Here is a 21,140-nt window from a genome sequence, read left to right on the forward strand (position 1 = left end):
CTGTGTAAGAGAAGCGTGACTTAATGGGTTTCTTAGGCCTCCCGCACTGCTGGTGACCGACCACGATCAGAGATAAGATGCTAAAGAAAGGTGAGAAACTTACTGACTGCAGACGGGCTGAATCTCAATCAGAATCTCAGGGTCCTGGCTTTTCAGAGAGAGAGAGAGGCAACTTCAAACTGTGTTATTGCAGAATAAATGCTTTTAGTGACCTAATGTCTGCATTTGGTGTAAACCTCTGAGATCATGTGGCCATCAGTAATGAATGCGGTATAAACATCAACGCTTCAGTCAGCATGAGCAGGTTGGTGTTTTATCTCACAGCAACAGGTAACACGCGCCTGTAAAAATGGGCAATATGCAGCTATGTTTTCTATGCTCTCTGTTAAAAGGCCCGGAAGTCAAGCCTGTGGCAGTGATAGCTATATCTTGGCAATTCCTTATCAGGGCTTTTAGACTGAATCTTAATTCAACAACAAAACGCCCAAGCTTTCCTAACATAAGAGTGTTCTTGGCGCATTATGGAGCTGGAGGTTAGGAGTCAGGATGTTGGTGATTTTTCTACTTTCAATACACCCGTTTTAAGCTGACAAAGGCTAATTAAATCGCTGCTGAGTTTAGTCAACGGTGCTGGAAACACTGAAAGGTACAGTGCAGAGGTGAGGGGGCGTGGTGGGGTGAGGAGGAGCAGAGTGAGGCAGTCCTCCTCAAAAAGGGAACCTAATGAAAATATTTAAAAAGATCTTTTCAATCAGAGGAATGATGCAAATCGCTTGATTCACTCTGAAGCATGACGAGGAAGGCCCATCATGCACACCTCTGATGCCTGCTGTAATGAGCGATAAATCAGATCAGCTTGGCTCCATGGCGAGTTCGTGTGTGGCAGGTTTCTGTGAAGACCAAGTCCCGGAGGTTCCAGATGCTGTGGCAATTGTCAGTGGCAGCAGTGCTGGTGAAGAGTCCTGCTTCCTGCTTCTGGAGTAGCATGACCAGGTGAGAGGCTACTGCCACTCTGCAAAACCACAGTTTCGAGTTCGACAAGGGTGTGACTTGGCCAATTAAATGTGTTACATTTTCGTTCTCTGCATTGGAGATTTTCTCCGGAGTCTTTGGGCATCTCCAGCCAGTCCTCATGTTTAACTTTTTCCAGTTTCTTAGCAACCTGAAGCAACTGTTCGGCACTCTGCAGGTAGGTTTGGAGCTGAACCAAAACAAAAGCATGGACTAGCCAGAGAATTGGACTGGGAGCCTTTGATATTGAGAGGGTTTTGCTGCAAGTGGCCCTGGATCAGATCACAGATGGCCAGCTTCAGCCTGTCCAGCTGCAGGAGCACTTCATCACAGTGCTACTGGATGAGGGCCCCTGCCACATCCACTCAGGCAAGACAGAGAAGGCGGAGAACCTGAGGAGGCCGTTCCCCAGAGACTCCTGCACTGTGGTTGAGCTGATAAGGCTTTGTTGTGTCTGGATGCTTTTGGTAGGATTAGCCATGTGGCTACTGTTTGTGTTTGGCTTCCAGATAAAATCAGGCTAGGGTTAGGTATAGGATTACGAAAACAAGATTAATGTTTAATCCCATCAAGTAAGTAATTTAAGTGAGACTCAGCTGACCTCCTCTACGGTGCAAAGACTCTCTGATCCTCCATCTCATCAGCCGTGGCACCATACCTGTGTGCTTGAGCTCATGCCCTCTGCGTCCTGCTCAGTACTAGCGCCCCCTAGGGCCCGTGGCATCATTACAAGCGAGGGGAGCAAGCAGGTTTGCCTTCCACATTGCCCTGGTCATATGGAAGGCAGGGGGCGGTGTGCTGGTGGAACAGCAGCACCTGTTCGATGTGTACTACTCACCATCGAGGGTGATGCATGCACTGTGTACACTCCCTAGATAATGTGTGACCATATAAAGAAAGTTCATTATCTGCAGGTGTAAGTATTTGCAGTGTGCTACAAAAGAAGTGGGAGGCCTTGGACTCGCCCCCTTGACCTCTGACCTCCGACAGGTGTCGTAGGTAGGAAAGGTGAGGAGAAGGTGGACGTGCTGATGCTCATCAACACATTTCATCTTTCTAACCCAAAGAGATACAAGTGAAAGGCTGAGGGCTATCTCAGACAGTAACCTATGTAAGAGGGAATTTGCATGGCCAGTGTGTGAGGAATACCTGTTCTGGATATGCCAAATTGTACACTGTAGTAAAAGCCAAATGTCCGTTCCCTGAGATTCGGTCTCTACTGGTCCTGGCCTGGCGTGGCATGCGGTCATTCCTGTTGTCTGTGGCTCTGGAGGGAACCAAAGAGAAGCCTGGCATCATTTCTACCAACTTCTGGACGTACAAGCACAATGACTCAGAATATATTATGTAAAAATATGTGTTTATATACACCCATTGTATACATAAATTGCGTGTGTGTGTATACAATTTAAGTGGGCAAGTGCAGTGTACTGTAGTAGAAGATGAGGAGCTAGTCAAAATTGCAGTGAGGTATACACAGTTTCTAGAAATGAGTTGAAGAACTGAAGGACCTCTGTCTGAATGCCCTGTTTCTCTGGAAACCCTGTGTACTTCACGGCGATTTTTAGTAAATCCACAAGGGGGCAGAGAGAGTTTTTTTATTTAATGCCGATGTGTGTAATGGACTGCTCAGGTTGGAGAAGTACAGCGCTCTGTCTTGTAATGAGGTGGTTGGGAATGTCCCCATGATAGCGATCAGACGTCCCATTCGGACGCCGGGTAGCCTGTTTCTAACCGCTCATCAACCACAATCCCCAGTTCAGTGCTGGAGTCAGAGCTTGTACTAAAATTCCCTCTGCATTGCACAAAATGCATATTTAGCCTTCTTTTCTTTTCTTTCTCAGTAATTCAGCATAATTCGACTTTCATAAGGGAAGTCCTGTAGGACACTGCTAACCATGGCCAAACGCAGCTGGCAGAAAAAGTGGAAGGACACCAAGGCGAATGAACGAGGACCTCATTATGGGGATCTGAAGATGAACATGTGCAGCTGCTCTGTGTTCCTGTCGTCAGTCGTATTGTGTTGTTTTATTCCTCCGCTGTGGTTTCTGTTCAGATTCCACTCATCGTTGCCGCCACACCTCTCAGTAACTCTCCCCACGGGGTCCCGTGTGGGCAGATGTTCGGAGAGGTGCATAACCTGTCTCGCTTCTGTGCCGAGGTTGTGGCCAGAGTGTTGTCAGAGACACCAGAGATGCCGGCCCTGGCTAGACAACGCAAAGGTGCCGCAGGTGTTTTACTCTCTCGCAATACTCACCAGTGCCAGCTGTCGCAGCTGGTAAACTGGTACCACGAACTGTGCATGAGTGCAGGAAAAATGGGTTTGGAGAGGAAAGGAGAAGAGAAGAAGAGCAGAAAAGAGGACACAGACCGTCCTGATATATTACAAAATGGTCAAACTGGTCTCGCATTACATCATAAAAAAGGGCCACAGCATGAAACATGTGATTTTTATGGATGAAACTATATCGCTGTGGGTGTGAGTTTAAGTTAATAGGATGTGTCATAATGCTTTGTGACATACTGCTGTGTCACACATATTGTACTTTGCACTCTTATAACATTTCACTGTCTTGATCTTTTCCTCAGTAAAACCACACTGTTATTCGTTTTACCTCAGAGGACCATATTTGCGTTTCACACACGGTGTGTCATCATCCAGCTCTCACCTATTGTTTGTTTTCAGAATATGGAAATTAGCACTAATATAAAATTAAATATTTCTGCCTATTAGAATATTGAGTATTTTTAGTTGTTAAAACATTTATTTATTTTAATGACCTACTTAAAAACAACCTTTTGGCATTGATTCATACATGAATCTGTTGTTCATATTTACATTTGGAAATTTGTGGCTTAAGGAGAAGGTCACAAGTGTAACCTTTCTCTTATTACACAGCCATGAGATCAAGCAAGATAAGTTGTACGCACAACACGTAGCACAAGTCTCAGGGTGGCCAAGGGCACAAACCACACAGTATCCAGGTGATCCTGCTGGATCACACACTGCCCAGGCTGGAGAGCCCTGCTGGACCACACAGTGGCCAGGTTGGGCTGGAGACATGAATCTCTGCTCGGGGGAGGGGAGAGGCTGCTTTTTGAGAAACAGAACTCACAGGCATGAAGGACAGACAGGTTAATTGCTACTCACTTCATACAGGTCAATATTTAACAGTACTGGATGTTATAACTGCATAGAAAGGACAGTAAGATATTCACATTTTTTAGTGGAGTATGATTAGCCAGAATGTTTTGGAGTATCTTTTTGAGTAGACTACATGGTGTGCTGCTCATACAATTGAACACGCAAAGCCTACATTAAGTTTGGTTAGTCACATTTTTATTTCTTACAAGTTCACAAAGTTAACAAAACATATTTACACTATTTACAAATTTTCAGACTTGAGAGTTAGGGTAAGAAAAAATCACAGTTTCGGACTCCAGTCTTGAATGAGGATCCGCAGTGTCCGTCTTGCTTTCAGCCTTGTGTAGCCTGGTAGGTGAGGTGTTGGCTGGCCCAACATTTCTGAGGTCTGGTGACGGTGTTCTCACGCTGCTAAAAAGCCTGTAGCTGTGCAGGGGTGTGTGTCTGGGCTGGCTGTAGGCTGTGGGATGGAGAGGGTGAGCACTCTGTGTATGCAGGAGGTGGCTCGCAAGGGATGACATCAGGTTTCAGTTCCAGCTGGACAGCAGAGACATGGGGGAATGGGTGACAGCTAATACACATGTGCACTTTTACCTAATGCACTAGACTACGGCGCACCAGAGGGCCATAAGACTTCAATTCCACATAGACTTTAAGCCAAGGGTGTAACATTAAGCCTTTAGTGTAACCCTTGTTAGTGTAACCCTTTCCAATATATTCCAATAATGCATTAAAGTAAATATCCCCAAGTTTACAAATGACTTCAAATGATACATTTATCCCATAGATAGTATATACACTAGATATTAATTTTATTTGTGCAATTAGGCTGTCATACATGTTCGTTAACTGTAACCTGTAATACCACTACTGTACTTTAAAGTTAACTGGGTGACTTTACCAGAGTCGGTGTAATTGCGTGGAGGGAGTTACCTCATTGTAGGGGGGAGGAGAGCTATAGAGGTCCACTGAACTGTAACGCGGGGGGGTCTCCCGCAGGTCTTGACTAGCCAATGAGAGTGGGAGGACATAGACAGACGGGGGGTGCAGGGCCTGGCCCTGCACTGCCCTCTCCTGCCGAGCCCTGTGGACGGCTTTACATACGGATGTGCAGCAGATGATGATGATGGCAAAGGCCACAATGGGCATGAAGATCCTGCCGGGCGTGGGGCGTGTGCGGTGGTGGGATAGTGGGTGGAGCGTGGGTGGTGGTGGGATAGTGGGTGGAGCGTGGGTGGTGGTGGGATAGTGGGTGGAAATAAGGAGTTGGGAAGGGGGCATTGGATGGTGTGTGAAGAGCGTGGACATGGGTTAGTGTCCATCCACCATATTGCAATGATACAAAGACAAGAAGAAGGAAACACCACTTACTGAAATACAGTAAACAGGTCACTTTGAATCATGTTGCTGAAGGAGGGCCCAAGCAGGAACACTGCAGAAGGGAAGTGATTTTGAACATGATTCTGAGAGTGTATAAAAGCATCATACCAGCACAGACAGGGTAAGCAAGCCCTTCTTCAAGACTTCACTAAGATTTATATTTACCCAAAGTGACTTACTTGAGCAACTAAGGTTTAAGGGTCTTGCTCAAGGGCCCAACAGTGGTAAACTAGCTTGAACTGGCAACTTTCTGATTACTAGTCAGGTACTTTAACCACTGATCTACCACTGCTCAAACACTGAATGTGTTACCAGGCATTTCCAACCATATTATGTCATGTCCTACTATACACTTTTTATTTTCTTCAATACTGTAATGGTGGTCTGAATAAAAAAGGCTCATTTATCTTTGTTGAGGCCTATAACAGTAATATACTGTTATAATAAGAGATATGAAACGTAAAACTAACGAAAATGGAATAACCAGAAAGAATATACTAGATACAACCAGCAAGAATATGATGACAGATACTAAAATATTTAAAAATTAAGATCTTAAAGAAACAGAGTCTGAAAATGTTGAAATGCAAAACAAACAGGATATTTAGTGACCAAACCAATGCAGTCAAAACTGGTTCACATGCTTTCTGCTTTCCACTGGAATCATTTGTAATGTATCAGAGGTGACTGGCCATGACACTATCATTTTTATATATATATATATATATATATATATATATATATATATAAATACACTACCCAACTGTGTGCGTGTGTGTGTGTGTGTACACAACAATGATAATATTAGGATAGTTCATTGCAATTATTTGGATTTGCTATTACTTAAATATTATATCAACTGAAGTGTACCTTTTTACCCTAATCACAGGCCTGTGAGACATTATGGTCTTGGCAGAGTTTGTTCCCAGTGTACGGTTAAGCACACTTTTAAAAAAAAGGCCTCTGAGTCAAGAAGCAACACCTAAGCCAGGGACAAGGAGTACCAGGAGTCCTGAAATAGACCACACTCCTCTCCAATCGCTCAGGAAAATAAGGTGTCTGACGCATATCTTCACAACAGGATTTATATAGTCACACTAAAACGTTGCCTAATGTTTTCTTGCAGGAAAAAATGGAATAGCTGTAGTTTCATTTTTGTTAAAACACATCCAAACTATGGACCTGCCTGTTACTCCACAAATCATCCGATAATGACTTCTCAAATCTGTCACAAAAAGCCACAGAATACTTGGAACTCGTCCGATAAATACACCACCAGGGATCTGAGAATTTCCAGTAAAGTAAAACCAAATCAGGTGTCTTACCTCAGGCGTCTTACCCTGGGCCACAGGTAATTAGCTCAGTCGTGGAGTAACAGTGGGAACAGGTCTTATCTGGGGCAGGGTGACCAGTCAGGCTGATAGTCCACACGCAGGTGTTTATGACCACGCCGCCTTGCTTAAAGACACAGCACACACAGTGTTTCCTAGGCTGAGCGGTTGGCCCACCATTCACCTCAACGCCTACCATGAGCTCACCAAAGAGACCCCGCTGTCCTTCACGGCTTTGAAATTCACCCGTTTATTTCATATTCTCTCGCTGCCATTACCAGCATGCATACATATTATTTGTAACATCGATGTCTAGGGTAATGTCAGGATAAAGGCTTTAATGTAGTCTATTATCATACGCGCACAGCAAGCTTTAATTAAAGACATTTGTTTGAACATGTCAGCCCATTCTGGAGACAGTGGCGGTTGAAGAGAACTTCCCAGAGTCGCAGTTATGTTCCAAAGCCTGAAGCCAGACTGAGACACTTCATGCACCAAGAGGAGACCAGAACAGCCATGGAAACAGAGATTTAGATGTAGTCCTGTCTACATTTCCCAGTTATGTGAACAGGAAAGAAAGCATGAACTAGACTAAAATAAATATTGAAAATTTCATGTTCTCACTGATTAACACAGATCTCACTGACATAGCTCAGAGTTACAAATGCAGATTTATATTAAATATTCTGAAAAAGACTTTTAAAAACGCTTCAGCACTACACAGCACAACATAAGTTAATAAATCAATCATCCATTGACTGTGTAACTGTTTATATTTTTGAAATTAAGTAACATACCACTCCAATCATATTAATTAAGGATATTGCTTTAAGAAATCAGTAGAACACCCATGTGATTTAAGTAGGGCCACATGACCCGCATGGAAACTAAGGCAGACTTTTGATCAGTGTAGAATCCCCTTTTAGTTACTTAATTTGCTATAAATAAATATTTAAGCTAAGTGCTAAGTAAAAAACATAGGAAATCACAATATTCCTGGGGAGTCATTACAGTGCCAAAACAGCAATAAAAAAGATTCCTATCACACCACACTGTGATTCAAACCAAGCACTTTTCCACTTTAGCAGGGTGCTCTCTGAACAGTACAACATTCTGCTATTAAAAGGAAGAAGCCCAGCGCGCTGAGGTTTCGTTTGGCCTGTGAGCGGTGCGTCTGTGTTGTTTCTTCAGGCAGTCGCCCCACTCAGGGAGACTGGTGAGTTAGCTGGTACGCTCCACATAGTTTCCCGGGAAGAATCCTGCGAGCCCGTTTAGGACGCCCTCACACCAGCCATCCTCATTCCTCCTGGTCAGGTAGATCACATCCCCCACCTGGAAGGCCAAGTCGCCAGGCTTGCCAGTGTCATAGCTGTATAGTGCCACCACTTGGCAGAAAACAAAATTACAATGAGGAGTAAGAATTCAGTTCTAAGGCAAGGCAAGGAAAGTTTACTTATATATCTTTCATATACCGTGGTAATTCAAAGTGCTTCACATAAAATAATTCAATAACATTTATGTAGCATTATGACATCTTGCTTTCTCTCTGCTACAAAGCAAAGACGATTGGCACATTGAAATGCCACATATCTGCACATTATAATTTTCCCATTTCTTAAAGACCCCATACAGACCTAGCAGCTGTATATACATACATCACAATCTCTAATACTTTGTCAGATTAGATTTCTTGCCCCAGTATGTCATGCATGTTGCATGTTTGTTATAGGCTGGGTAAACACACCCACTACACTACTACAGAGTTCAGGGCACTCCCTCCACATTACTACAGAGTTCAGAGCTCTCTCTACACTACTAGAGTTCAGAGCGCTCCCTCTACACTACTACAGAGTTCAGAGCTCTCTCTACACTACTAGAGTTCAGAGCTCCCTCTACACTACTACAGAGTTCAGAGCTCTCTCTACACTACTAGAGTTCAGAGCGCTCCCTCTACACTACTACAGAGTTCAGAGCTCCCTCTACACTACTACAGAGTTCAGCGCTCTCTCTACACTACTAGAGTTCAGAGCGCTCCCTCTACACTACTACAGAGTTCAGAGCTCTCTCTCTACACTACTACAGAGTTCAGAGCGCTCTCTCTACACTACTACAGAGTTCAGAGCTCCCTTTACACTACTAGAGTTCAGAGCTCCCTCTACACTACTACAGAGTTCAGAGCTCCCTCTACACTACTACAGAGTTCAGAGCTCTCTCTCTACACTACTACAGAGTTCAGAGCTCCCTTTACACTACTAGAGTTCAGAGCTCCCTCTACACTACTACAGAGTTCAGAGCTCCCTCTACACTACTAGAGTTCAGAGCTCCCTCTACACTACTACAGAGTTCAGAGCTCCCTTTACACTACTAGAGTTCAGAGCTCCCTCTACACTACTACAGAGGTCAGAGCTCCCTCTACACTACTACAGAGTTCAGAGCTCTCTCTACACTACTACAGAGTTCAGAGCTCTCTCTCTACACTACTACTAGAGTTCAGAGCTCCCTCTACACTACTACAGAGTTCAGAGCTCTCTCTACACTACTACAGAGTTCAGAGCTTTCTCTCTACACCACTACAGAGTTCAGAGCTCCCTCTACACTACTACAGAGTTCAGAGCTCCCTCTACACTACTACAGAGTTCAGAGCTCCCTCTACACTACTAGAGTTCAGAGCTCTCTCTCTACACTACTAGAGTTCAGAGCTCTCTCTCTACACTACTACTAGAGTTCAGAGCTCCCTCTACACTACTACAGAGTTCAGAGCTCCCTCTACACTACTACAGAGTTCAGAGCTCTCTCTCTACACCACTACAGAGTTCAGAGCGCCCTCTACACTACTACAGAGTTCAGAGCTCCCTCTACACTACTACAGAGTTCAGAGTGCTCTCTACACTACTACAGAGTTCAGAGCTCTCCCTCTACACTACTACAGAGTTCAGAGCGCTCTCTCTACACTACTACAGAGTTCAGAGCTCTCTCTCTACACTACTACAGAGTTCAGAGCGCTCTCTCTACACTACTACAGAGTTCAGAGCTCCCTCTACACTACTACAGAGTTCAGAGCTCTCTCTCTACACTACTACCGAGTTCAGAGCTCTCTCTCTACACTACTACAGAGTTCAGAGCTCTCTCTCTACACTACTACTAGAGTTCAGAGCTCCCTCTACACTACTACAGAGTTCAGAGCTCTCTCTCTACACTACTACAGAGTTCAGAGCTCCCTCTACACTACTACAGAGTTCAGAGCTCTCTCTCTACACTACTAGAGTTCAGAGCTCTCCCTCTACACTACTAGAGTTCAGAGCTCCCTCTACACTACTACAGAGTTCAGAGCTCCCTCTACACTACTAGAGTTCAGAGCTCCCTCTACACTACTACAGAGTTCAGAGCTCCCTCTACACTACTACAGAGTTCAGAGCTCTCTCTCTACACTACTACAGAGTTCAGAGCTCCCTCTACACTACTACAGAGTTCAGAGCTCCCTCTACACTACTACAGAGTTCAGAGCTCTCTCTCTACACTACTACAGAGTTCAGAGCTCCCTCTACACTACTACAGAGTTCAGAGCTCTCCCTCTACACTACTAGAGTTCAGAGCTCCCTCTACACTACTACAGAGTTCAGAGCTCTCTCTCTACACCACTACAGAGTTCAGAGCTCCCTCTACACTACTACAGAGTTCAGAGCTCCCTCTACACTACTACAGAGTTCAGAGCTCTCTCTCTACACTACTACAGAGTTCAGAGCTCCCTCTACACTACTAGAGTTCAGAGCTCCCTCTACACTACTACAGAGTTCAGAGCTCCCTCTACACTAGTACACATGTTCACAGCTCTCTCTCTACACCACTACAGAGTTCAGAGCTCCCTCTACACTACTACAGAGTTCAGAGCTCCCTTTACACTACTAGAGTTCAGAGCTCCCGCTACACTACTACAGAGTTCAGAGCTCCCTCTACACTACTACAGAGTTCAGAGCTCTCTCTCTACACTACTACAGAGTTCAGAGCTCCCTCTACACTACTACAGAGTTCAGAGCTCCCTCTACACTACTACAGAGTTCAGAGCTCTCTCTCTACACTACTACAGAGTTCAGAGCTCCCTCTACACTACTAGAGTTCAGAGCTCCCTCTACACCACTACAGAGTTCAGAGCTCCCTCTACACTACTACAGAGTTCAGAGCTCCCTCTACACTACTACAGAGTTCAGAGCTCTCCCTCTACACTACTACAGAGTTCAGAGCTCCCTCTACACTACTACAGAGTTCAGAGCTCTCCCTCTACACTACTACAGAGTTCAGAGCTCTCTCTCTACACTACTACAGAGTTCAGAGCTCCCTCTACACTACTACAGAGTTCAGAGCTCCCTCTACACTACTACAGAGTTCAGAGCTCCCTCTACACTACTACAGAGTTCAGAGCTCTCTCTCTACACTACTACAGAGTTCAGAGCTCCCTCTACACTACTAGAGTTCAGAGCTCCCTCTACACCACTACAGAGTTCAGAGCTCTCTCTACACTACTACAGAGTTCAGAGCTCCCTCTACACTACTACAGAGTTCAGAGCTCTCCCTCTACACTACTACAGAGTTCAGAGCTCCCTCTGCACTACTACAGAGTTCAGAGCTCTCCCTCTACACTACTACAGAGTTCAGAGCTCTCACTCTACACTACTAGAGTTCAGAGCTCTCTCTACACTAGTACACATGTTCACAGCTCTCTCTCTACACCACTACAGAGTTCAGAGCTCCCTCTACACTACTACAGAGTTCAGAGCTCCCTTTACACTACTAGAGTTCAGAGCTCCCTCTACACTACTACAGAGTTCAGAGCTCCCTCTACACTACTACAGAGTTCAGAGCTCTCTCTCTACACTACTACAGAGTTCAGAGCTCTCTCTCTACACTACTACAGAGTTCAGAGCTCCCTCTACACTACTACAGAGTTCAGAGCTCCCTCTACACTACTACAGAGTTCAGAGCTCTCTCTACACTAGTAGAGTTCAGAGCTCCCTCTACACTACTACAGAGTTCAGAGCTCCCTTTACACTACTAGAGTTCAGAGCTCCCTCTACACTACTACAGAGTTCAGAGCTCCCTCTACACTACTACAGAGTTCAGAGCTCTCTCTCTACACTACTACAGAGTTCAGAGCTCCCTCTACACTACTACAGAGTTCAGAGCTCTCTCTCTACACTACTACAGAGTTCAGAGCTCCCTCTACACTACTAGAGTTCAGAGCTCCCTCTACACTACTACAGAGTTCAGAGCTCCCTCTACACTACTACAGAGTTCAGAGCTCTCTCTCTACACTACTACAGAGTTCAGAGCTCCCTCTACACTACTAGAGTTCAGAGCTCTCTCTACACTAGTACACATGTTCACATGCTATTTCTGAATGCATGTGTGTTGACAGTAACAGTGGTCTAGCGTTCACCCCTGCTGTGATCTACCAATGCAGGCCTCTACCTTCCTCAAGGTACTCAGCAGGGGTGGAGGTGTCATAGTCCACGGGGGGAGGCAGAGGGGGCAAGTCCTCAAAGCCATCCAAGCAGTCCATGAATGGAGGTGGTGAAAGAGCTGGAATCTCCAAGTCTAGAAGCAAACGAAAACACAGCTTCTTCTAACTTCTGGATTCTCTAGAAGATTGGCATCTAAAAAAAAAAAAAGCAGCAAAAGGATATATTGCTCCAAGCAAAGGCAGGAAAGTGAGGAGGAGGAGCAGAGGCGCAGAGCGGTGGGCTAGACTTACCAAGATGCTGTAGGCGGGTGGGAATCCAACAACGTGGACTCAGTGAAGTGGGTGGAGCCAGAGGAGGGGGGTATGGAGGGGGTGGGGGGATCATGACTGACAGGCGACCGCACAGAAATGGACCAATCATGCAGACCATTTATATGACATTGGCTAAGGTGCTTTTATTTTTCCCTTTTCTTCTACTAAGACATTTTATAAATAGGGGAAAAAAATAAATTCTCAAGAGTGCAGTCATCTACTATTTACTGTCATTTACTACTCCAGTCACTGCATTAAAAATGGTATTGGTTGACGTCTTGTAAGGGACAAGGCAGGGACATACGTAAAGCTTGATGCCACTCTAAATGACACTAAATGTTTATACTCAGTGAGCTGTACACTCATATATTCCAAATGTCCTCTCGAATGACCAACTCATAATAATGACTTCTGGAGTTTGACCGCTACCACGTGTCAGGCTGGCAGTGAGCTAACTTTAAGTGTCCTGTGGGAGGGAAGCAGCATGGACCCGCACGTTGGGGCCTTACGTGACTGGGCCTGGGGGAGGAGGAGTGAACGGGAGTAGAGGGAGCGGGTACTGGGGCCCGCACGGACCCTCAGAGACATGGAGCGGCTGCTGGGCGGGGGCTGTCGTGCCCGCGAACGACGAGAGCGGCGAGCTGAACAGCAGCACACGGAGAAACACGTGAGACAAACACACCCCCCCCAACACATCCGCTTAGACACAAGAGATACATATGAGCTTTCACACACACTTGTGCAGAGACACACAAACACATAGCTAGACTTAAGCACACGCCCAAGATACGCTATGTAAAGAAAAGAAATCGTAAAGTTGGCTGATTTTGTCGATGTATCGCTACAGCAAACACCACAGTAGAGCCTGAGGCAGTCAGCCGAACTCTCAAACGCGAGTGAACAATGGACAAGTGTATGGAGGTCTTCCATACCATCTCCGTGCTCCTCAGCAAAGTGGGGAGGAGGGGTGGGAATCTGCAGCACATCGATGATGGGTGGAGGGAGGCACTCCGGAAGTGGCAAGCTGTTCTCCTCTGGCACTGAGCAATGAAGGAACAAACATCATCGTAAAAACTCACTCAGCTCACCCACCCTCACCTTGCAGGGACTCCTGTTCTCCTACCTGTCTCCAGCAGTGGAGCAGGCGGAGGCGGGGCTATGCTGCCCAGGTCGCTGGCTTCAAAGTTCTCCTCTGCAGGGGGCATGGGTGGAGGTGGGAGGAGGTCGCAGGGGGCAAAGTGTGGTGGAGGTGCTGGAGGGATATTGAGCTTGGGCTCTGGCCCCACCTCGTCCAGCATGGCCGGGGCCGGTGGCCCATTCCCCAGCAGGGGCGGGGCCGGTGATCCATTCTCCAGCAGTGTGCTAACAATGTCGGTGTCAGGGCTTGTGGGCCAATTGGGGACAACAGGTGGTGACACAGCTTTCCCAAAGCTGGATCTGAAGCCAATGTTGCACACGCACACATGCATGTGCACACACAGACATGCACAAAGAGTCAAAACAGTAGTAGCTCAGTGGTTAAGGTACTTGACTTGTAATAGGAAGGTTGCAGGTTTCAAGCCCCACCAATAGTTGGGCCTCTGAGCAATTGCTCAAATTGTACTCAGTCATAATTGTAAGCTGCTTTTGATAAAAGCGTCAGCTAAATGCCATTAAATGTAAAAAATGGAGCAAGTTTCGAAACGAGCCTCTCCCATCTTCCAGCTAAATACTTACGTAGTCATTTTATCACTGAGGGAGGTTTGAGACGCGCCGCGGGACAGAGAAGGTGCTACGGGACACTGGACCGGCTCCGCAGGACGGCTGTTCCTCCTGCTATCACACATACACACACACATAAGCACCCAAAAAAACTCACACACATGCATACACACACACACACACACACACATACACACACAAAGACGTACATGCATGCATACAGATAAAAACAGACACATCCCCAAACAGGAAATTACATATGCAGATGCACAACAGGCATAAGCAAACACACAAACACACACAAAACGTTCTTAATATCAGTTCTTAGTACTGGATACTAAATAAGGAATATTAGAAGACGTTAGCTGTTGGCTGTTAGGTCTATCAGGCAGCGTTGGACTGTGACACTGACTCTTCTCTGTTTTCATGCATGCTGACATTGACTGACACCGAAACACATTGAAACTTCCACTGAAGGCTTCTTCAGTGCCTCTGAAGGTGACTTCTGCAGAGGAAGTGGGCTGATCAAAACAGAATGAACTTCCTGCCGATGACACACTGTTGTTACACAGGAAAGGGAACTAATGCAAGTGGTTAAGACTTAGATGTTCATTCTCCACGTGAGGTCCCATGCCTTTTTCTGGTCAGCATCCAGAACAACGTAGGCGGTCTATTCACATGATTTGTTCATATTCATGTTCATAATGTGTTGAGAAGCAAAAGAGATCACATCTTAAAAACGGATAGTTGTAGGTGACAGCGACAGTGAATAATGTTAAGAAGAATAACGGAAATGGTTGTTGGTAACAGTGTGCCGTGAAGGTGGGTTACGGCATGTGACGTACCCCAATGTCCCGCCCTGCTTACGCATCATGGTCGCCTTCCTCTCCTGTGGCTTGGCATCCTGAAAAGAGCAGGACATTTCAAGAACTGCTGGTCACAGGACCCTGGTGTTTACACAGTAATCACTGTTCTCATGGCTTCAGTATAACAGAACAGCCTGGGAATGACTGCTCAGATCTGCTACAGCTTTGAGCTCCTGATACTGGTGTTCCATTTGTGTGTGTGCGTAGGTGTGTGTGTGTGTGTGTGTGTGTGTGTGTGTGTGTGTGTGTGTGAGGGTTGATTTGGTAGTTGTATAAGTGTTTGAGCAGTCTTCCAATGATGTGTGCTTGTTATATATGTGAAGGTTGATTTGTGGTTGGGTGAGTGAGTATCCTTTTGTGACTGTGTGATTGGTAAGTGTGAAGGTTGCTTTGGTGGTTGGGTGAGTGTTTGAAAAGTCTTGAGTGTTCTGATATGCATGGGCTGGTTTAGCGGTTAGATGTTTGAACAATCTTTTGTGACTGCGTGTTTGGTGTATGTGAGGATTGGTTTGTGGTTGGGTGAGTGTTTGAGAAGTCTTTTGTAGCTATGTGTTTGCATAAGTGAGAGTGAATGTGATTCTTTAGGGCACTGCATGATTCATGTATCTTTGTGTCTCTGTGCTCAGTCTGGATGCACTAAGGGTTTGTGAAGGCATCACTGAGCCAGATTAGTCTGCAATGCACCAATCAGGGCCTCTCACCGTTTTCCCACGGTGCTTTGTGGCTGCCAGCCAGCCAGCCTACTCTGTGTGTGTGTGTGTGTGTGTGTGTGTGTGTGTGTGTGTGTGTGTGTGCATGCATTTGTATGTGTATATTTGACAAAGAACCAGAATGAAAGACAGAGAGAATGAAAAAGGGCATTCTGAATGTCCCTGTGCATCTCGGTTGGGTGTGTGTGTGTGTGTGTGTGTGTGTGTGTGTGTGTGTGTGTGTGTGTGTGTGTGCAGCAAGATGACATTTGTCTATGTGCAGGATGTGGCAAAGCGTTTCACTTCCAAGGCAAAGCTGAGAAATCAGACAAGAGCCGGGCATGGCTGTGTGATTTTTCACACATTCTAGCACATTCTCTATAACTTTTCACTTCTTGTAAAGGCATATAACTAAACTGTTCCTGTTCACAGCTGCAAACAAATTATAACATTTCTTTTTACAAATACCTGCATGGAGAATTAGCGTTAACTAATTCTAGAATTTTGCCAGCATGCTGTACCAGATACCAGACTTACAGATGCACTTTAATGTGTGTGATGCATGATAGGGGTTTCCAGACATTGAACAACTGACCACAATTCCTTTGTATGCATTTGACAGGTGTGAAGAGGGCATTCACCTTCATGCTGTGACCCAGAGAGTCCAGGCTGGAGTATGAGATGGGGTTGCGTGTGTATTTGGGTTTGGGCTCTTTGCCCCCAGGGGGTGGGATGACCTTGTTGCTCCTGGAGCAGCGCTTGGTCATGGTAAAAACGCCGATCTCTCGACGAGCCACCTTCTCCCGATGCATGTCCACTGTCTGCACAAAAACAGGAGGACAGGTTCAGAGTGGATACGACGGACATGTACGTCCTGCAAACGCCCTGCAAATACTTCTGTACACTATATGTACATATAAAGTCATATAAGGTCATTTTCAAAGGGTTTTTTTTGTGGGTATATTAGTTTACAGTTTAGTTTTTTCTTTTTGTTACTTCAGTTTTTTTAATGTTGGTCCTTGTAACACGATAAAACAATGCAAGAGACATAAAAAAACAGAGAAATATGTTGACCGTGATCCTGGGGTTCAAGCATGAATTTGCATGTAAGGCCAAAAGTGCAGTAACTAATGCACAATAACTGTAAAACGTAATGGTGACGTTTGAGAACATTAGTGAAATCCCTGGGATTAGATGTCTGAGTCCACAATCTGATCACAATGGGATTCACTTATATTTCAGTTTTGAAAATATCTTTTTTGTTGTTGTTGCTGTTATAGGACCCTCTATTCACAGAAATGTCCAAAATTCAGCATGCCAACTCAAAATCAAAAGGAATGTTCTTGTCATATTTCAAGATAATTACTCAAATAATTCCTGTTTTACAGCTATTTTGAATGAATAAGCACACTATGGAAGGACAGTTAAGATCACCTGGTATGCAGGATCCATGCTCTGTATGAATGTCAACATGATCATTATTGAGGTTCAGTCACTTGTGAACATTCTGATACCAAATTTTTGAGGATTGCACAAAAGTCTAGTTCAAAAAGTGCATGTTCCAATCAATGAAAAACATGCACACAGGCATAAAAAAACAGTAGAAGGATTTATTGACTTAAATTTGGAAAATTGTCAGTCTTTAAAAATGATTAAAGTATTTCAGGTGTCGTGTGATAAGGGGAGATTATTTAGCTAGTGGATTGAATTAGAAACTGTTAACATTAGGAAAAAACTCAAGATCAATTCTGAGATTATGGTGAAAATCCTGATCTGAGATGGTTGGATGTTTCAAACAATAACCATTAGCAGAAAGACAATGTTTATGTAAACACTTGTAAATGAAAAGTTGAATCACTAAATATTAAATGCTATATGAATTTCATAAATTATTTCTTGTGAATAAGTAGTGCTTTTTGGATCTGTACTAAAAGAGTAGACTCACTTTATAAATTTCATTTATTAATCTGAACAGTGCAAGTTAAATCTTTTAGATGAGCAGACACTGTTCTTTTACAACTTGATTTACTAACATTGCACCCCTGCTACCAGATTATCCTAATATCCTAAAAACACCAATCTCTCTTCCCACTGCAGGCCTTTGGAATGGGTGAAAGAAGGTACCATTATTCCAGGCTTGCTTGTCCAGGCTCTTCCTGGGTGCATGGGAGACAATGGAGAACATCAATCAGGGACAGTATTAGTCCCTGAGGGTGAGAACACAGGGCCTTTCATTCTCAGGCTCTGGGAGACCAACCCCCCCCCCCCCACCCCGCACCCCCGCCGTGGGCCCACCTCAGGTGACCTGGTTAAGCAGCCTGGGCACCGAGGGGTGAGGTAGGCGAGTTGGAATGGTATGCCGAAGACCCTGCCAGAAAAAAGGAGTCTAGAGAACAGAGGGGGGGAGGGGCTTAAAGACTCTTGAGCTGGCTTCTGTTACCTTAGTAACAGAGCCCCAGTGACAGGCCCCTGGAGGTCAGAGCAGTGGTATTCACTGAACTGGGGGATACACATCAAATCAAGTGTTTACTTTTAATTATCATTTTCTAAATCAATTTAACCAAAATGTACTATCAATGATAGTATCTGCAAAAGAGCAATTCCACAAATTCTGTTTTGAGTTTCTGCATAAAGCTTTAAAAGCATTTCTGAAAAGCAACACACCAAACTGTTATATTTTTACAGTCAGAGCTGAGAATTCCAATACACTTTATCCCCCCTGTCCATGTAGCTCGTCACATTCACTGGAGGAAGGAAGAGTGTTTTTTTTTAAGATAGGGAAGATGACACCAAACACGACCAGCAGAGTCCGAAAACCAGGAAGTACTCTGGATGTCAGAAAGCCTGCAGAAAAAGTCTGGTCCCCATCTCACCAGTTCAGTGGCTGCTCAATAACATTAAGGGAGAAAATGAATTTGGGACGGTTTGCCTTAACTTGCCTTGTGCACAGTTAACCAGAAAAAAAAACGAGGCCAAGCTGGCCTGAGCGCACCTTCATAACTCAGAAAGGCCTGGAGCACAACAAAGCGATTGTGCACACTAGTTGCCTGCAGTCACTCATTACAGCGTATATCGGGAGACGACATGTAAGCACTAAGCCTTTTAGTCATAAACTAGCAATAAATGAGCACAGTGATAATGTAACCATAACACTCCAATCACCTCGCGTTAAGCCATAGCAACAGAAGCAGCTTCAATAAAACCCTTCGAATGAAAGCACTTGGGAAGCGAGACCGGGACTATATGATTCATCTCTTGTGCATACCAGTCCAATGAGGTGCACGGAAGATTCGATGCGGCGAAGCTGCGAGGTCTGGGCTTCCAGCAGTCGGAGAACATTGGTAGCGAGAGAGCTGATCTGGTAGGCCACGCTAGCCAGAGACTGGGTGGTGAAGGCCTTGGTCTCCTCGAGAGCTTTGCTGGAATCACTGCCTGCCTGGAACAGTGGATGCAGGCACACAGGAAACAGAGGTAAAGTCACATGAACTTTCCATTTTTATAGAAAGTAAAGAAATTGACTTCTAGTCAGCCGTGTTGAGTTTTGCTACTGCATGTAGAAATAATTGTCGGCATCATTATCACTGTCTGTAAATGTCTCCTAACGAGTCGTGCTCTCTTTCTCTCTCTCTCTCTCTCTCCCCCCCTCTCCCTCCCTCCCCCTCTCTGTCTCTCTCTCTCTCTCCCTCCCCCCTCTCTCTCTCTCTCTCTCTCTCTCTCCCTCTCTCCCCCCTCTCTCTCTCCCTCTCTCTCTCTCTCTCCCTCCCCATCTCTCTCCCTCTCTCTCTCTCTCTCTCCCTCCCTCCCCCTCTCTCTGTCTCTCTCCCTCCCCCCCTCTCTCTCTCTCCCCCCCCCCCTCTCTCTCCCTCTCTCTCTCCCTCCCTCCCCCTCTCTCTCTCCCTCCCCCTCTCTCCCTCTCTCTCTCTCTCCCTCCCCCTGTCTCTCTCCCTCCCCCTCTCTCTCCCTCTCTCTCTCTCTCCCTCCCCCCCTCCCTCTCTCTCTCTCTCCCTCCCCCTCCCTCCCCCTCTCTGTCTCTCTCTCTCCCTTTCTCTCTCTTTCTCTCTCTCTCTCCCTCCCTCTCTCTCTCCCTCTCTCCCCCCTCTCTCTCCCTCTCTCTCTCTCTCCTCCCCTCCCCCTCTCTCTGTCTCTCTCTCTCTCTCCCTCCCTCTCTCTCTCTCTCTCTCCCCCCCTCTCTCCCTCTCTCTCTCTCTCTCCCTCCCCCCCCCCTCTCTAACTTGTTATTTCACTTAGTGACAGTGAGCAGCTGACAGAGTGAAACTCATTCCTGCCACTTCCTCTCAAGTCCTGCTCAGACTAAATGGCCCGAGAAGCAGCCCTGGCGCAGAGTATGTTCTGTATGTTCGTTAGAAGTGTGCCTGGTCCAAAATGACACATTCTCCAGAATTATCAAGTTATGATAGAATCATTCAAGCCTGTTATGAAATCTAAAGTAAACTTCTGAAACCAAGTGTTATTATCAAAGAGTTAATTGGTCTATTAGCATCGTAAGCTTTTAGAAGACCAATCATTTTGGTTTTATAAATGTTAAGTGAAGCACTCGTATGTCACGGGCGCCTGGCTTCCTATACAGCGCGCGGAGACTACGCGAGCTGTTGTTAAAGTTACTAACCTGAAAATAGTTGTCCTCACAATATTTCGCCACATTGGACAAATTGTCATAATTGTCCAAAAGAGCTTTCCGCGCAGAGGGAGCCTCCGCTAGTATTCTGGTGATCTCCTCTGCGTCCTTCTGCGCCTTCATCATGTCTCAGAGCGATGTTCACGTGCAGCTCCGGAAAACACGAGCTACTCCTGCGCGAGCCTGCGAACGAGCGTCAGCTTGAAATAAAGTCCTTCCTCAATGAGAAAAGAGAAACTCGCACTCTCGTAGCAGAAATCTGTGGCGAGGAAGCAAAGTGCCGTCTAAAACCAACTCCATCTAGCCTATTTTTGCCTGAATGGACTGCAGTTTAGTCTAATAACATTTTATCTCATCGTAGAAAATTGTTCTGCCTGCAGGTGCACGTTAGACTTGTAACGTGCCTGTGGGCGCGCGGCTCGGGGCAACTCCACGTATGTCATCGCCTGCTGCGCGTGAGGTAAGGCCTCCCCCTTGTGAAAGTGTCTGTAACTGCGAACTCCGCACCGGTTCACTGCAGTTTTTATCCAAAGCGCTCTCAAGAAAGGAGTCTTCATGTTCCCCTCTACTTCAACAGACAGTACCGCTGAGGAGAATACATAATCAGCAACGAA

General features: G+C 45.6%; 2 protein-coding genes across 7 annotated transcripts; both read right to left on the reverse strand.

Moving 5' to 3' along the window:
* Positions 1 to 4,335: 4,335 nt before the first annotated feature.
* LOC145657045 (uncharacterized) lies at positions 4,336 to 7,001 on the reverse strand. Of its 3 annotated transcripts, XM_081711379.1 has the most exons (4): positions 6,862 to 7,001; positions 5,528 to 5,588; positions 5,090 to 5,312; positions 4,336 to 4,693 (listed from the first exon to the last, which is right to left on the reverse strand). In XM_081711379.1, exons 2-4 carry the CDS (start codon positions 5,557 to 5,559, stop codon positions 4,568 to 4,570), a joined length of 381 nt encoding a protein of 126 aa, XP_081567505.1. In that variant the 5' UTR covers positions 5,560 to 5,588; positions 6,862 to 7,001; the 3' UTR covers positions 4,336 to 4,567. The 3 variants fall into 3 exon arrangements, with proteins under 3 accessions (XP_081567505.1, XP_081567504.1, XP_081567506.1); XM_081711378.1 differs by having other exon boundaries at positions 5,090 to 5,588; XM_081711380.1 differs by lacking the exon at positions 6,862 to 7,001 and having other exon boundaries at positions 5,528 to 6,189.
* A 620-nt stretch (positions 7,002 to 7,621) lies between these two features.
* abi3a (ABI family, member 3a) lies at positions 7,622 to 20,970 on the reverse strand. 4 transcript variants are annotated; one of them, XM_027017870.3, is made up of 11 exons: positions 20,518 to 20,970; positions 19,156 to 19,326; positions 16,532 to 16,711; positions 15,181 to 15,239; positions 14,351 to 14,446; positions 13,758 to 14,071; positions 13,567 to 13,674; positions 13,144 to 13,275; positions 12,614 to 12,709; positions 12,331 to 12,456; positions 7,622 to 8,252 (listed from the first exon to the last, which is right to left on the reverse strand). In XM_027017870.3, exons 1-11 carry the CDS (start codon positions 20,650 to 20,652, stop codon positions 8,089 to 8,091), a joined length of 1,581 nt encoding a protein of 526 aa, XP_026873671.2. In that variant the 5' UTR covers positions 20,653 to 20,970; the 3' UTR covers positions 7,622 to 8,088. The 4 variants fall into 4 exon arrangements, 3 of the variants coding, with proteins under 3 accessions (XP_026873671.2, XP_026873670.2, XP_026873669.2); XM_027017869.3 differs by lacking the exons at positions 12,614 to 12,709; positions 13,144 to 13,275 and having other exon boundaries at positions 20,518 to 20,964; XM_027017868.3 differs by lacking the exons at positions 12,614 to 12,709; positions 13,144 to 13,275 and having other exon boundaries at positions 14,351 to 14,449; positions 20,518 to 20,964.
* Between the last annotated feature and the right edge of the window lie 170 nt (positions 20,971 to 21,140).

This window comes from Electrophorus electricus, chromosome 3 (assembly GCF_041902795.1).
Source record: "Electrophorus electricus isolate QZ-2024a chromosome 3, ASM4190279v1, whole genome shotgun sequence".
Taxonomy (NCBI): domain Eukaryota; kingdom Metazoa; phylum Chordata; class Actinopteri; order Gymnotiformes; family Gymnotidae; genus Electrophorus; species Electrophorus electricus.

Coding starts and splice junctions, on each gene's coding strand:
- LOC145657045 (XM_081711378.1), bottom strand. CDS start 5,464: ATGTCCACGCTCTTCACACACCATCCAATGCCCCCTTCCCAACTCCTT. Junction 4,694..5,089: donor CTCCTCCCCCCTACAATGAG/GTAACTCCCTCC, acceptor TCTGCTGTCCAG/CTGGAACTGAAACCTGATGT.
- abi3a (XM_027017870.3), bottom strand. CDS start 20,652: ATGATGAAGGCGCAGAAGGACGCAGAGGAGATCACCAGAATACTAGCG. Junction 13,276..13,566: donor TGCTGAGGAGCACGGAGATG/GTATGGAAGACC, acceptor GCTGCTGTTCAG/CTCGCCGCTCTCGTCGTTCG. Junction 8,253..12,330: donor TGCTGAGTACCTTGAGGAAG/GTAGAGGCCTGC, acceptor TTTTCTGCCAAG/TGGTGGCACTATACAGCTAT.